The 13,810-nt window shown below is 40.3% G+C and overlaps 1 protein-coding gene across 11 annotated transcripts in view; it reads right to left on the reverse strand.

Annotated features, from left to right (window-relative positions):
- The window catches only part of Stau2 (staufen double-stranded RNA binding protein 2), a 326,027-nt gene that overhangs the window by 88,914 nt on the left and 223,303 nt on the right, over positions 1-13,810 (reverse strand). For 9 of the 11 annotated variants that reach the window (XM_045143113.1, XM_045143112.1, XM_045143108.1 and 6 more), the window contains one exon: positions 8,065-8,178. The exons of the other annotated variants lie outside the window; for them this stretch is intronic. In XM_045143113.1, coding sequence (XP_044999048.1) covers positions 8,065-8,178 — 114 coding nt within the window. The remainder of the gene's footprint in view (positions 1-8,064; positions 8,179-13,810) is intronic. 11 annotated transcript variants of the gene reach the window in all.

The following is a 13,810-nucleotide window of genomic DNA, read 5'->3' on the forward strand; positions in this document are numbered from 1 at the left end:
TGGCTACAACGTCTACTACAATGTGCATGACAGTGAGACCAGACTTTGTTGTTTCATTTCCAACGTCAAGAGGAAAGCATTTGTTGTTGTTGTTTTTTTTCCTATTAAGATAATATTAACCCTAGGTTTCGCTGTTTGTACTTCTTTTTCACACTAAGGGAGTTTTTCTTTATTTCCTAGACCAGTTTTTAGTAAGGAATAAAGGTTGAATTTGTTTATGCTTGCTCAGATAATCATGCAGATTATCTCTTGTCTGAATACAGTATATACACTGATTGGTTGTCTGATGTCAAGCCAACTTTGACAATAGTGTTTCACATGTTGCTTGATTTGCATTGCTTGTGATGCTTAGTTTACTTTTTTGTTTGTTTCTAATATTTTAGTTTTATGTATTTACTGAAAAGAGAGAGAGAATCAGAGGAAAAATGGGCATGTCAGAGTCTCTAGCCACTGCAAAGAAATTCCAGACGCATGCATCAGCATGTACATCTGGCTTATGTGGGTTCTGGGGAATGCATCCTGCATCCTTAGTCGGCGCAAGCAAGTGCCTTAACTGCTAAGCCATCACTCCAGCTCTTTTGTTTGTTTTTATGAGACAAAGTTTTACTATGTATCCCAGGCTAGCCTTGAATTTGCAATGTTCCTGCCTCAGGCTTCCAAGTATGACTGACCTGTAGTCTCAGCACTTGACTTGGCTGGCCTGGCTGGGCCTGTGTTTGCTTTTTCCACTGAATTTTTTTTTTTTAATTCCAACAAATTTATCATGAAAGTCCATAGGTTCATTTTGCGCATCTTGCATCTGCTAGTGACTTATTCTAGTAAATTTTTCATTTCAATTATTATGTTTTTCAACTCCAAATGCTCCCATTTGATCTTTTAGCAATTAATTTCCATCTCTGCATTGAGATTGTCTGTTGGCTGAGTCATTGTTGCTACGTTTTCTTTTGTTCTTTAAGTGTGGTTTACCCTTAACTCCCTGAACATGTTTATTGTAGCTGCTTTGAAGTCTTTGCCTGCCAAGTCTAACATCTGGGCTACTCAAAACAGTCTCCAATGACTGCTTATTTCCTCTAAGTACTGGTCACACTTTTCTTTATATATCTTTTGATTCTTTTAATTGGAAATTGGAAATTTCAATATCTTGCAGTGGATCTGGGTTTTCATGTTCTCCCCTCAGTGCTACAGTTTTCTGGCTTATTAATTTTCTTGGACTAAATCAGTCAGATGTTTTCCTCACAGTGCAAGGCTACTGATATCTACTCGATTTTTAAACTGTCACTTGTAGTTTCAGCCTGGGTTCTGCTTAGCTTCCTCAGCTACACAGCTCACTAGCCAGTCACTACTTGTGCTCAGGCACCAAAGCTAGTGAGGTTTCACTCTGCCAATGGGTCTGAGTCGGGACCACAAGACAAGGTTAAGTTACTTTCAAGGCGTCCCCAGCAATTACTTTCTGCCAGGCCCTCTTACATCTCTGCATATGTGCAGAACTTCCTAGTCAACCAGGGTGTATAACTAGGCTGAGCCCTCTCTGTTCTCCCCTGCCTGTATGACCTTGGTCAGGCTGAAATGGGTGATAAGTTTGCCAAGGCTCCTATCACTGTGCCATTTCTCAACTCTTCCTGATGGATTACTGGGTAGTCAGCCAGCCCACTTTTGGTCTCAAACAAGAGTAAAACCTCAGCTTCACTTGGTTTCTCCTTAGCCTGTCTTGTTTGCCACTAAGTTGTCTACTGTTACAATGCTGGTGGGCATGAGTGTCTCACATTCCACATCACAGAAACTGCGGTTTTCATGGTTTCCTTTGACCCCCAGAGAACAACTGTGCTGAGCCTCGGGGCAGGAATGAGAGTACTGCTGGTCAGGAACACCCCAGAGTCCCACTTTTCTACCTGAAGTATAGCTGTTTTTCTATAAATGAATGCCTCTCAACTTATTGAATGCTTTTACCAATTTCCAGAGCCCTAAATGTGCTGTTCTCTGACAACTCTGTCCATTTTTATTGTTGCTTTTTTTAAAAAAAATTTTATTTATTTATTTGAGAGCGACAGACACAGACAGAAAGACAGGTAGAGGGAGAGAGAGAGAATGGGCGCGCCAGGGCTTCCAGCCTCTGCAAACGAACTCCAGACGCGTGCGCCCCCTTGTGCATCTGGCTAACGTGGGACCTGGGGAACCGAGCCTCGAACCGAGGTCTTTAGGCTTCACAGGCAAGCACTTAACCGCTAAGCCATCTCTCCAGCCCTTATTGTTGCTTTTTTAGAAGGGGGATTTGCCTAGCTCTTACTCTGCCTTCTTGGTTTGGGCTTTTATCACCCACGTTAATTCTCTTTTTCATTCTGTTTTATTCAGCTGGTCTTCTGTCACACTGCTCTGGAAAAGTCACTGCTTTCCTTGTCACCTTCAGTGATGCCCATCAAGGAAGTCAACCACTCCCAAATGACTACGTGAGGAGCCTTCCTCCCCCTCAGTCAACTCGGCATCTGGCCACCAGACTGACTTTATGGACAACATCACAATCACATCCCTTGCTCCTGAATGAAGAATGACCCCGCTGCAAGGAGCTGTTCAGTTTCGCATTCAAGCATGCACTCAGCTGGCTGGATCTCGTGCAACACCACTTATGATAGAAGTTCCCACCAGACAAACACCCTTTCTCCTCCCCCCACAGTATTTGCCAGCTTCCATGTTGTTCCCCTATGTGGAATGTCCTTGTGATTTAGCTTCCAATGTCTGGTTTGTCAATCCCTAAAAGAGACATTTTATGGACTAGATGAGGCCACTGCTCTTGATCACCACTATGATCCACAGCCTTTCAACACTTACACATTAAAAAAAAAAAAATTTGTATTGGCTTGAAATGAGATGTCATTTATTTTATGTATGTATTTTGTTGTTTCCCCAATACTATTTTTCCCTTTTAAGACTTCATTTTTAGAGCAATTTTAGGCTCATAGTAAAGTGAGCAGGAGTCATAGCTCCCATATAATACATGTTCAACTTCAGTCATACTTAACTTGTGGGGTTTCATTTTACAGAAGTGAAAATATGTCTTAGCATCTAGAACAGTAGTGAACAGGATCAACACAGAGTTAGTTGGTGCTTAAAGCTACAGGACTGCCAAATGAATGAACTAAAATGCTTTCAAAATCACCTGGGAATCTTTTTTCTTTTCTTTGAGAAGTTAACTCTATTTTACTTCTGAAAGCAACGCTGATTTTAAAAATAATAATTATTATGACATAGAAATCAACCAATAAGGAGCTACGAGTATAGCTCTGTGGTAGAGCATTTGCCTGGCATGCATGAGGCCCTTGGATCAATTTCCAGCACTGCTAAATAACTTAATTAGTGACAAAGATCAACCTATCAAAGTGAATAACAAGATGGAGTCCTAAAAACTGCTGGTCCAAGAAAGGGCTTGGTAGTTCCTAGATAGGGGAAGACGCCTGAGGTTTGGGATGAGGTCATGATGGTAGGGGTAACAAATGAGGTAGCACTGACTTGCCAAGGGATATAAAAGCCTTTAAACTTTCTAATGATTGGCACAATGATCAAGGGGCATACAACAGCAGTTCAGCCAGCACACAGACTGCTGAAAATCTCTGAATTTTAAAATAGCTGCAGAATGTAATATCCATAAAAAGGAATTTTGTCAATCTTGGGCTGTTTGGAATTGAGGAGCAATGTGGGAATGCTCTCTGAAATAACTGAAGATGACGCAGTGAGTGGTCAGAGTCTAGTATTAGGGAAGTAGTGCCAGATCAGAGAATATGACACTGCCTACAGGCCTGAACAAGTTAACAAGGGTAAATTCTAGGACATAATGGGAAGCAAAATAAGGAGATGGGATCACCCAAGTAGAGGAAGAAAATCATGGGCCAGTGTATGAGCAATCCATCATCCAGGAAACAGAAATGTATCAACAAAGAGACACTGACAGTGTATCAGCAACCTCCATGAGGAGAACATTTTCCTATCTGCTTTCCATAAACAATTCCCCTCACGCAGGTTACCTTACAGTTCAGATGAAAATATGAACACTCTGTAGGTGAGAGAAGGACCAGAGAGGAATCTAGTCAGTATATTCATCTTTTATAATGAAAAACGAGTGTGAGTCGTTTTGTTTGTTGTTTTGGTCCTGGGATTGAACACAAAGGCATCATGTATGCTAAGCACAAACTCTACGAATGAACTACACTCTCAGCCCTTCAAGTTGGGTGTTCACAGAGTGGTGATACTTCTTATCAACCAGCAGTGACCTGATAAGGTTTGCTGGCTGCATATCTCAGTACCATCTATGAAAAATAACTGAAGATGTGTTTTAACAATGCCATGCCCTTGTAGCTTAATTTACATATGTTAAATATTTTGGAATTCAAAAATGCCTTCAAATTCCTTACATCAGAGGATATAAAGGAGAAGAAAATTAACTAAAGAGTATTTTAAAATATGTGATCTGCAAAAGCAATAGCTGCCAACATGGAAAGAGAGCAAGCCAAAGAGCAATCAGCAATGAAAGAGTAGTGCTGAGATTGTGAAGTATAAACAGTGAGTGGTTTGTTCAAAGAATTTTGGACAGGGGCGAAGGCATGACTTAACTGAAGGTGCATTGCTAAGGGAGAGAGGTTACTGGTTTTCACTTTTAAATAGTGGAATAAATCATGCACAACACCATAATTAGAATTTATGAGGAAGGCAATACTCCGTAGGTTGTAAAGGTGACCTCCAGTGGGCAGTAATGCTCTCAAATCTGTGGCCTAGGGAACTATATGCCATTGATCGTCACTTTTAAAAAGATTATATAGGCAACAGTTCTCCACTATAACTTTCACATCCATTTAGGCAATTATATGCATATGGTATTTATTGGTTTAATAATGTATCTGGTTCTGATTCATTAGTGTGAACTGTTAACAGAGATTTTTAGAATATTTCCCCAGTGATCTTCAAATCAACATCAAACACAGAGACATACAGAATGGTAAGAACACTAAATTCCTACCTAAGCATTTTTAATTTAGAGGGGGTATTAAAAGTTAGAATATTTAATTAGGAACTAAGGAATTAAAGTCATGGTACATTGTATGCAGGTCCCAGACTGGCAGAATTTACCAGAAAATCTAGAAAACTTTTCTGATGCTATTTATACTTTGTCTCCTGTGAAATCATGAACATGAAATTATCTTCATGTGGGAAACAAGAAGCTCCAGGCATACTGAGGTACATATTATGTAATCAGACTCAGTCAGTCTTTTTCTTTTAAGTGTAGTTGAGAAAAGCCAATTTTCTTTACCTAAAAATTCACCCATCTTACAAGTTAAAATAGGTATTATTTCTCATTCCAAGAAAAAAAGAAGTGGGAAAAGAAAGTAATGTGTAAGTTTGTGGGCTTTGACTACAGTCCAAAATTATTTTATAGCTTAAATTAATAAGTCACTTGTGTGCACAATATCATTGGATATATGCAACCTCTTAGAAATGTGGTCATGCTGTACTAAGCATAAATGAAATTATGAGTCAGTTATAAAATACACAATATTCAATCTTGCCACTACCTTCCCCTGTAAGTCACTGTTGGTTCTAGAAACTGCTTATGCATCTGAAAGGAAAGAAATGAAAGACCAATACAGAAACAACTGAATATCCCCTATTACTTAAAAACAGAAAAGTCCTGCTATGAAGCATTTCTAAATGGGATTTCAGCAGGGAGACAAAAGTAACCTTTGCTACAGGCAAACTCTTTCAATGCTCTGATGAATACTGATGAAGACAGGCTTATTTACTATTCCCTTAGAGAATAAAATTGGTTTCCTCCGTTGAGTAAATAAATCCAAAGCCCACAGTCAAGTCTATTGTGCTATCACATGGGCAGCATTTCCAGGACACTGGCTCATTCTGAAAGAGAATGAATTCTGACCATGTTTAACCTAACATTTGATACAAAATCCAAAAGCTGAATGCTCAAGTCTCTGCCTTCTAATGCTAGGATGGAACTGGCAAACCTCTTCTGCAGAGGAGCAGGTAGGACATATCATAGGCTCTGCAGGCAGCAGGGCCTGGAGGACCTACTTACCTCCACCTTGGAGTGGGGAAGTGGCCACTGTCCAGACCTATGGAATGGTGGTGGCTATGTCCCAGTAAATGTATTCATGAGCACTGAATTAAAATTCTACATAATTTTCACATTTCACATGAAATGTTACTTTCGACCATTTCAAAATGTCAAAGTCATTCTTAACTTGGTTGGTAGATGGAACCTGGCCCTGACTCCTCTTCTAGTCTATCAACTAACAACTATCTAGTGGTGGGAAGGAGTTGCTGATGATGCTCCTGCTGTGGCGTATTTTTTAAAGCCACTGAAGTCCTTAATTGTAAGGCATGTCTGGAAACAACTAAAAGTTCACATAATAAAGTTAAAAGTCAGCATAAAAATTTGATTTTTACAATATAGTTCACACAGAGAAAATATTTTATAATATAAAAACATGCTCCCAAAATAAACATTAAATCTCATTTGCCTTTTCTTGGGGTGTGTGTGTGTGTGTGTGTGTACATACATATGTGTGTACATGTGTGGTGTATGCACATATGTATGCTGATGTGCACGCTCAGGGTTCACGTGTGGAGGCCACATGAGGATCAATACCGCTGTTCTCTTCTATCGTTCTTCCACCTATTTTCTTGAGAAGAGTCTCTTCTTGAACCTGGAGCTAGCACATGTGCTATTTCAGCTACACTGGCTGAGCCGTGAACCCCAGCAATCCTCCTGCCTCTCCCCACCACTGTGCTAAAGTCACAGGTACCACGGCCACACCCAACTTTTTATGTGGGTCCTAAGGATCAAACTCAGGTCCTTATGCTTATGTAGCAAGTGCACTTAGCCATGGAGCCACCTCCCAAGCCCATCATTTGTCATTTTGGTGTATCTCCTTTGGAACACTAATTCATGAAAAGAAAAGCTCAGGTTAGATTTTGAATTCTGTTAGCTTCTAGAAGCTGTCAATGGCAGCAGCCACATGCAAGATTTTGCACCCCACAGCACTGGCTGGACACACAGACCTGGAGAAGCAGCCACATCTCTGAGTGTGTCTACATCTGTGTGACACTTGAGTGCCGGGTCCAGGGTAGCTGTCTCTAGATGTGGGGAGTTGGGGGCCCTATGATGATGAAATGCCACTCAAGACATCTCCTACAACTAATGTGCCTCCTTAGATTCTAAGGAATGTGCTCATGAGCCACATCACTCGGTGAACTTGTGCTCTGTGTGGCGGTCAGAAAGCAGTCCTTGCACTCAAACAAAGTAATTCAGGAAACCAAGAAGGACATGCTCATATGTATGGTAAGTCAGAAAAATAAGAGACTGTAATTCCTTAGGATAGTTACATGTAGTCAGAGCACATGACTACTTTGAGGGCAAAATATGGAACATGGGGATTCTTTCATTAAAAAAGTCCTTATGGGGTACCAGCAAAGAAAACCTGTTGGTCAGACATTCCATTTCTCTCATAGATTTCACCTCAGACTCTATGAAATCTAAACCACTCTCCTTTTCTTAGAAATCCAATTTAAATGCATTCCACCAACATATATTGAATATGTCCTAAATGCTCAAGCATATGACCCTGACCTCACTTCAAGAAGACTGCTGGTGAGTAGGTTCGACCAACATGATGATTCTGGAAGCTCACACAGTTACTGTCTACATCATACAGACTCTTCAACAGAACCCAATGAGTACAACAGGTGACACCCCAGAGTTACCTACACTGCTGTGTTGACCATGGTGCTTGTGCGTAATTGTTTGAGATAGAGTGCAGGGCAATTATAAGAAAGCTCTATATTAAATTAACAATGAATTGCAAACATGAAGTCTAAACTAATATCAATGTACTAAGATTACTGCTCCCCCACACAAGCCGTTCTGATGCTCTCAGAAGTAAGACTGTGTAGAAGTTGAAGGATGAGCAAAGCAAAGCTGCATGTGAGCGCACGAGCTTCGGCTGTGATGGCCTCCAATTTCTGAGCAGGGCCCAAACGCAGCAAAAGGACATTGGCATATGATACCTGGTTACGGCTGGCTTCAAAGGAGCTTCCAATAGCATGGAAAGTCATCTGCACAGGGGCTAAGATGAGACAGGTCACACATTCTTTGCCATTTTGTCTATCACAGTAGTGAACCTATAACAGAACACACGCAATCTGCTGAACACCACTTTAAAGTGCGAACCAGATACAACAGGTCCTTTGTCAAAGGGTGTAGGTTTCAATAATTTATGCAGGGCCCATTTCAAATATTTAAAACTTTACTAGAACACTTGAATATCGATGGGAAGTAAATCTTTCTGGGGTTTGATAAGAAATGCTTTTCATTATAAGTAACTTTTAGAAAAAGGGCAAAATGCTACATTTGTTTTTAAGGTCCAGCCTTTCACAAAATACATTGTATAAAGGACTCAAGCACGTACACTAGTCAGGGTTCATTTGATTCTATTAAAATTTTGCCAACCTGAATATTTATTTTTTTCATGTTTGTCTCTGTATTTATGTGATTCCTAATTGGTAGAGACATTCTTGTACTTCTATAATATAGCCCCAACAAAAATCACTGTTGAATATGTATGTCACTATATCATGTTTTATTTAAAATTCTGACATTATAGTCAGATTGAATTAAGTAGACATGATTTACAAAGTGCAGATCAAAATAAAGTTATCAGAATATTATTTTTCCTTTAGTTAAATGTAGCTAATCATTATTAAAACCACATGTATGACACTCCATATCAGAACAGGGTGCATCGGGGTGTGGGAGAATGCAACTCCATCTTCTCACTAGGAGATTCCCATCCACCCATTTACCCACTCAAAAAAAGTTCTGTTAGGGTCTTTTTATATGGGCTTCTGGACCCTGAGAAATCAAGCACAGATGAGCTGAAAGCCTCCTTCCTGTTGACTGGCTGTGATGATGCTAAAGCTGTGCAGCCTGCTGGGGCAGAGAAGTCATCAATGAGCAGTGGACCCTTTGAGCCTTACGGCTGGCCAGCTGGGGCGAATGTAGACTGCTGCAATGGTGGCATGTCTGTTATGAGGGAAGTCAACTGCTCTTTGATTATATTTGAAGCCCATTCCATGGGAGGTAGTTCATGACTGCTACTGAGAACCTAATGAAAAATAGATGGGGTAGGGGGTCCTAAGCCCTAGGGGAAATGCTACTGTTTGGCTAAACTGATATATTGCGCCCACCAACCTGCCCTTCTCTTTTCAGATGGCCATGACCACTGTGGAGACTCAAAACTCATCAAGATGCTGAGAAGAAATGAGAGTGAAGCATTTAGCACTAAATGAAACATTTCTATCATACCCTCCAAGGCCCGGGGATCATTGTAGAACAGGTGGAAGAAAGAATGTGGGAGCCAAAGGAAGAGGAGGAGGGCTTTGCAATACTATGTTCCATACACAAAGGGGCCATGGTATTCATGACCTCACAGTGGCTGATGCTACCTATACAAGGTTTGCATAAGAGGAGGGAAAAAATGATGACATCAAAATAGAAGAGAGACCAGCTAGAAGGAATGGATTTAGTGGCAGGAAAAGAGGGTGATGGGAGGGGATTATATTCATGGCATATTGTCTAGATGTATGGAGGTTGTCAATAAAAAATTCAAAAAATAAAATAAAGGTTAAGCTAGCAAGTAAAAACCAATAGTTCTCAGACATTAATGAAAATGAATGAAAACATAGATATGGGATGGAATGAGGGTCCTACTAATTAGAGGGAGAAGTGATTTTCTCACTTATAATTTGCTCCGTTTGTTAAATGTGAGTGATTTAAAGCAAAGACTTTTGTGTGATTTTTGAATGAGGGAAAAATTAAAAATATTAAAATTAAAATACTTTCTCATCTGAGGTTTATTTTAATTATTGTACAATGTCTCTATATATTTTTATTGCAGAATATGGGCTACATTATGTTGTCATGTTTTGTATGCTCTGAGTGGAAATTACAACAATATGAATCCTAGCCTAATAATTTAAGAATTCAACTTCTAGTCCAGCGGAGCTGTGAGAAATAGCCACTATTTCCCTGTAGCTACAGAATTTCCTCCTGATGATCTGTAAAAATAACTTAGAGTTCAAACTAAGTCAATAGAAAATGCTGCTTCCAAAGGGCAATAAAGATTTTATTATGAAGATATTTGTTCCCAACCTTGAGGAAAAGATTTGTGGACAGTTCTAGTTCATGGTATGATACCTACTGAGTAGATGAAAAGACGCAGTCAGTGTCTATGAGCTCAAGAATGTGGAAGTGTTTACTGTGTGTCAGCTGGGTATGACAGGGAAAAATGAAACTTATCACCTGACAGTTTATGCAAAAGTCAATAAAGAGTGACACTGAGATAGCAACAGCTTACACTTATAGTGCACTTATAGTGCAGTCTGATACAGTTATTGTAAAACATGATGTTCTTAAATTTAATAAAACATAATCACCCATTGGACTCCAATTTATAAACTGTATGAAAGCCATGACAGTATTGACCTAATCTATCTATCTAAAGAGATATCAATTCCAGTCTGAAAGATAAACTTCAAGTTTTGTTCCAGCAGTACCTTAGCTATCATTTCCAAAGATTAAATTTTCTCCTGTCTACCATTCTCTGTGAACCTTGGAAGTACCTAATAAACTACTATTCATCCTGTGGATGGTTCATGTTAGTGTGCATATGTAACTATTGTGGAAGATGAATGCAAAAGCTCAAGTTAGCACCCAGATGTCACAGTGAGCTGCCTGCCAATGTCTTTCCATAGTGATGCTTAGCTGGGCTAGTCCATACTAAGAAAGAAGTCTAATCCCCAAGCTCCTTGTAGCCATGACTGCCAAATGATCTAGTAGAATGTAAATAAGGGAATTTTGTGACCGCTTCCTGAAACCATTAAAAAAGAGATTTTGGGTTTGTGTCTCGTGCTATTCTTCACCTATTTGCCAATCTGCTGTCCAAAGGGTACACATGAACATTTCACCATGAGGGAAGCTGTCTCAGAACAAGATCAAGCATCCCCCCAGTAACCATACACTCAAAGATGCTGGAGTGAGAGGAGGAAAGAAAGAGACCAATGGGCATATACTTTCCTCTCAGTCCCTTGAGCCAGAATGAATGGCTCACATTGAGGCATGAACTTACAGCTGAACTGAGGTAGACTGATTGATTGAGCCTTGCTGAGGACAGAACCCAGGGCCTCAAATATGCCAGTCAAGTGTTCTAGCACTGAGGAACAACCACCAGTTCTTGGACTAAAACTAAAGACAACCTGAAAACTTTGGGACTCTACAAATTAGCATAAATGAATGAAAGCAGGCAATGTGACAGACCTAGGGGAAAGCAGTGACTCAGGAAATGTAAAATCGGGCTGGAGAAATGGCTTAGCAGCTAAGCACTTGCCTGTGAGGTCTAAGGACCCTGGTTCAAGGCTCCATTCCCCAGGACCCACGTTAGCCTGATGCACAAGGGGGCACACGCGTCTAGAGTTCCTTTGCAGAGGCTGGAGGCCCTGGCATGCCCATTCTCCCTCCCTCCCTCTCTCTCTCTCTCTGACTCTTTCTCTCTCTGTCTGTCGCTCTCAAATAAATAAATAAAAATGATAAACAAAACGATTTTATAAAAAAAGAAATGTAAAATCATTTTATATATTTCCCATTGCAATAAGACTGCTAAACAAACCAGGTAAACATACCTTAATAAAGCTATTGCTTATGGACCTAATATCAAATTAACCAAAACAATAATGTGTTGATCAACGGCCTTAAGAAAGAATTGTGTTCTATATATTGATCAATGATTCACATATATTTTCTTATTGAAGATAAAAAGATATGTTCATAAAAGTGTGACTTGAAAAAAGTAAGTGACATTATAAAATTTGTTTTCTAAATCTACAATGCCTATTACAATTCAAAGAATTAGCAGGAACATGGGTTCTCAAAGCACTATCAAAATAATTATGCTAAGGCTGGCCAGATGGCCCAGCAGGTAAACATGCTTGCCACATAAACATGGGGGCTGAGACAACCTGAGTGTGACTCTCCAGTACCCTCATAAAAAGCTAGGCATAGCCATGCACTTGTAACCCCAGGTCTGTGGAAAGCGGAGCCTGGAGAGTCACTGGGGCTCACTGGTCAGCCAATATGACTAAAAGCCTCAGCTCCAGGTTCAGAGAGACTCCATCTCAAAGAAACACGTGCACAATACAAGAATATATCCAACATTCTCCTCTCACCCCCATATGTATGCACATGGATTGTGTATCTGCACATACACACATGCATACTCCTCCCCACATATAGCAGGCCAATAAAATTCTGATACATTCTGTAATAAACAAGTCTTTAGAAATAACTAGATATAATCTTGATGCCACGGAGCACCTAAAATTTCCATGCACAGTGTCTCAGGACCTCAATTATGATGAAAGAAAAATTAGTATAAATAGCTTTATAAGGGCTAGAGAGATGGCTTACTGGTTAAGTGCTTGCCTGTGAAGCCTAAGGACCCTGGTTCGAGGCTCAATTCCCTAGGACCCATGTTAGCCAGATGCACAAGGGGGCGCACGAGTCTGGAGTTCATTTGCAGTGGCTGGAGGACCTGGCGCTCCCATTCTCTCTCTGTCTTTCTCTCTCTGTCTATCACTCTCAAAAAGAAATTTTTTTTAAAAAATAGCTTTAGCCAGGCGTGGTGGCGCACGCCTTTAACCCCAGCACTCGGGAGGCAGAGGTAGGAGGATCGCCATGAGTTCAAGGCCACCCTGAGATGACAGAGTTAATTCCAGGTCAGCCTGGACCAGAGTGAGACCCTACCTCAAAAAACCAAAAAAAAAAAAAAAAAAATAGCTTTATATGACAACAAAAGTCATCTTCCTATCTTCCTTTAAGATTTACTTTGTAAGGGCTGGGAAGATGGCTCAACAGTTAAAGGTGCTTGCTTGTAAAACCTCCAGCCTGGATTCAATTCCCAAGCTGCCCATGTAAGCCAGATGCAGAAAGAGGGACCTGCGTTTGTAGTGCCCACCTCCAACCCCACACATGCAAGTAAGTTAAAAGAAGATTTATTGGTTATAAGTCATGTTGTCTTGCTACTTTTGTTTTGCTTTGTTGGCTTTTTTTTGTGTTTTTCAAAATATAGTCTCACTCTAGTCCAGGGTGATATGGAACTCTGTTGTTCCAAGCTGGCCTCTGAATTACAGCAATCTTCCATTCTTTGCCTCCCAAATGCTGGAATTAAAGGTGCACACCACGGAGCCTGGTTTATCTTGCTACTTTTGATACTTAATATGTAGCACCTGATGTTGTCCTGGATTTATCACATCACCAACTAGGACTTGATATTTTGTTTCTTTCTCTTGAATTTGTTAAAAATCATTCCACAAAAAAGGTGAATCATAAATTCCAATATAAATGTGTAAACTTATATTAATTATCTTAACATTGACTTACAATTTATTATTTGTGTGTGTGTGCATGTTCACACGTGTGTGTGACTGCAGCCACACACATGCCATGATGCACATGTAGAGGTCAGAGGACAATTTTGGGGTCCATCCTCTGCCTTTCCACCTCACTTGAGGCAGGCTTTGCTCACTCCAGATTCTTACTTGCTGTTATTCTTTTTGTTGTTGTTGTTTTGTTTTTTTGAGGTATGGTCTCATTCTGGTCCAGGCTGACCTGGAATTAACTCTGTAGTCTCAGGGTGGCCTTGAACTCACAGCGATCCTCCTACCTCTGCCTCCCGAGTGCTGGGATTAAAGGTGTGCGCCA

The sequence above is a fragment of the Jaculus jaculus genome, chromosome 2 (assembly GCF_020740685.1).
Source record: "Jaculus jaculus isolate mJacJac1 chromosome 2, mJacJac1.mat.Y.cur, whole genome shotgun sequence".
In the NCBI taxonomy this organism is placed as follows: domain Eukaryota; kingdom Metazoa; phylum Chordata; class Mammalia; order Rodentia; family Dipodidae; genus Jaculus; species Jaculus jaculus.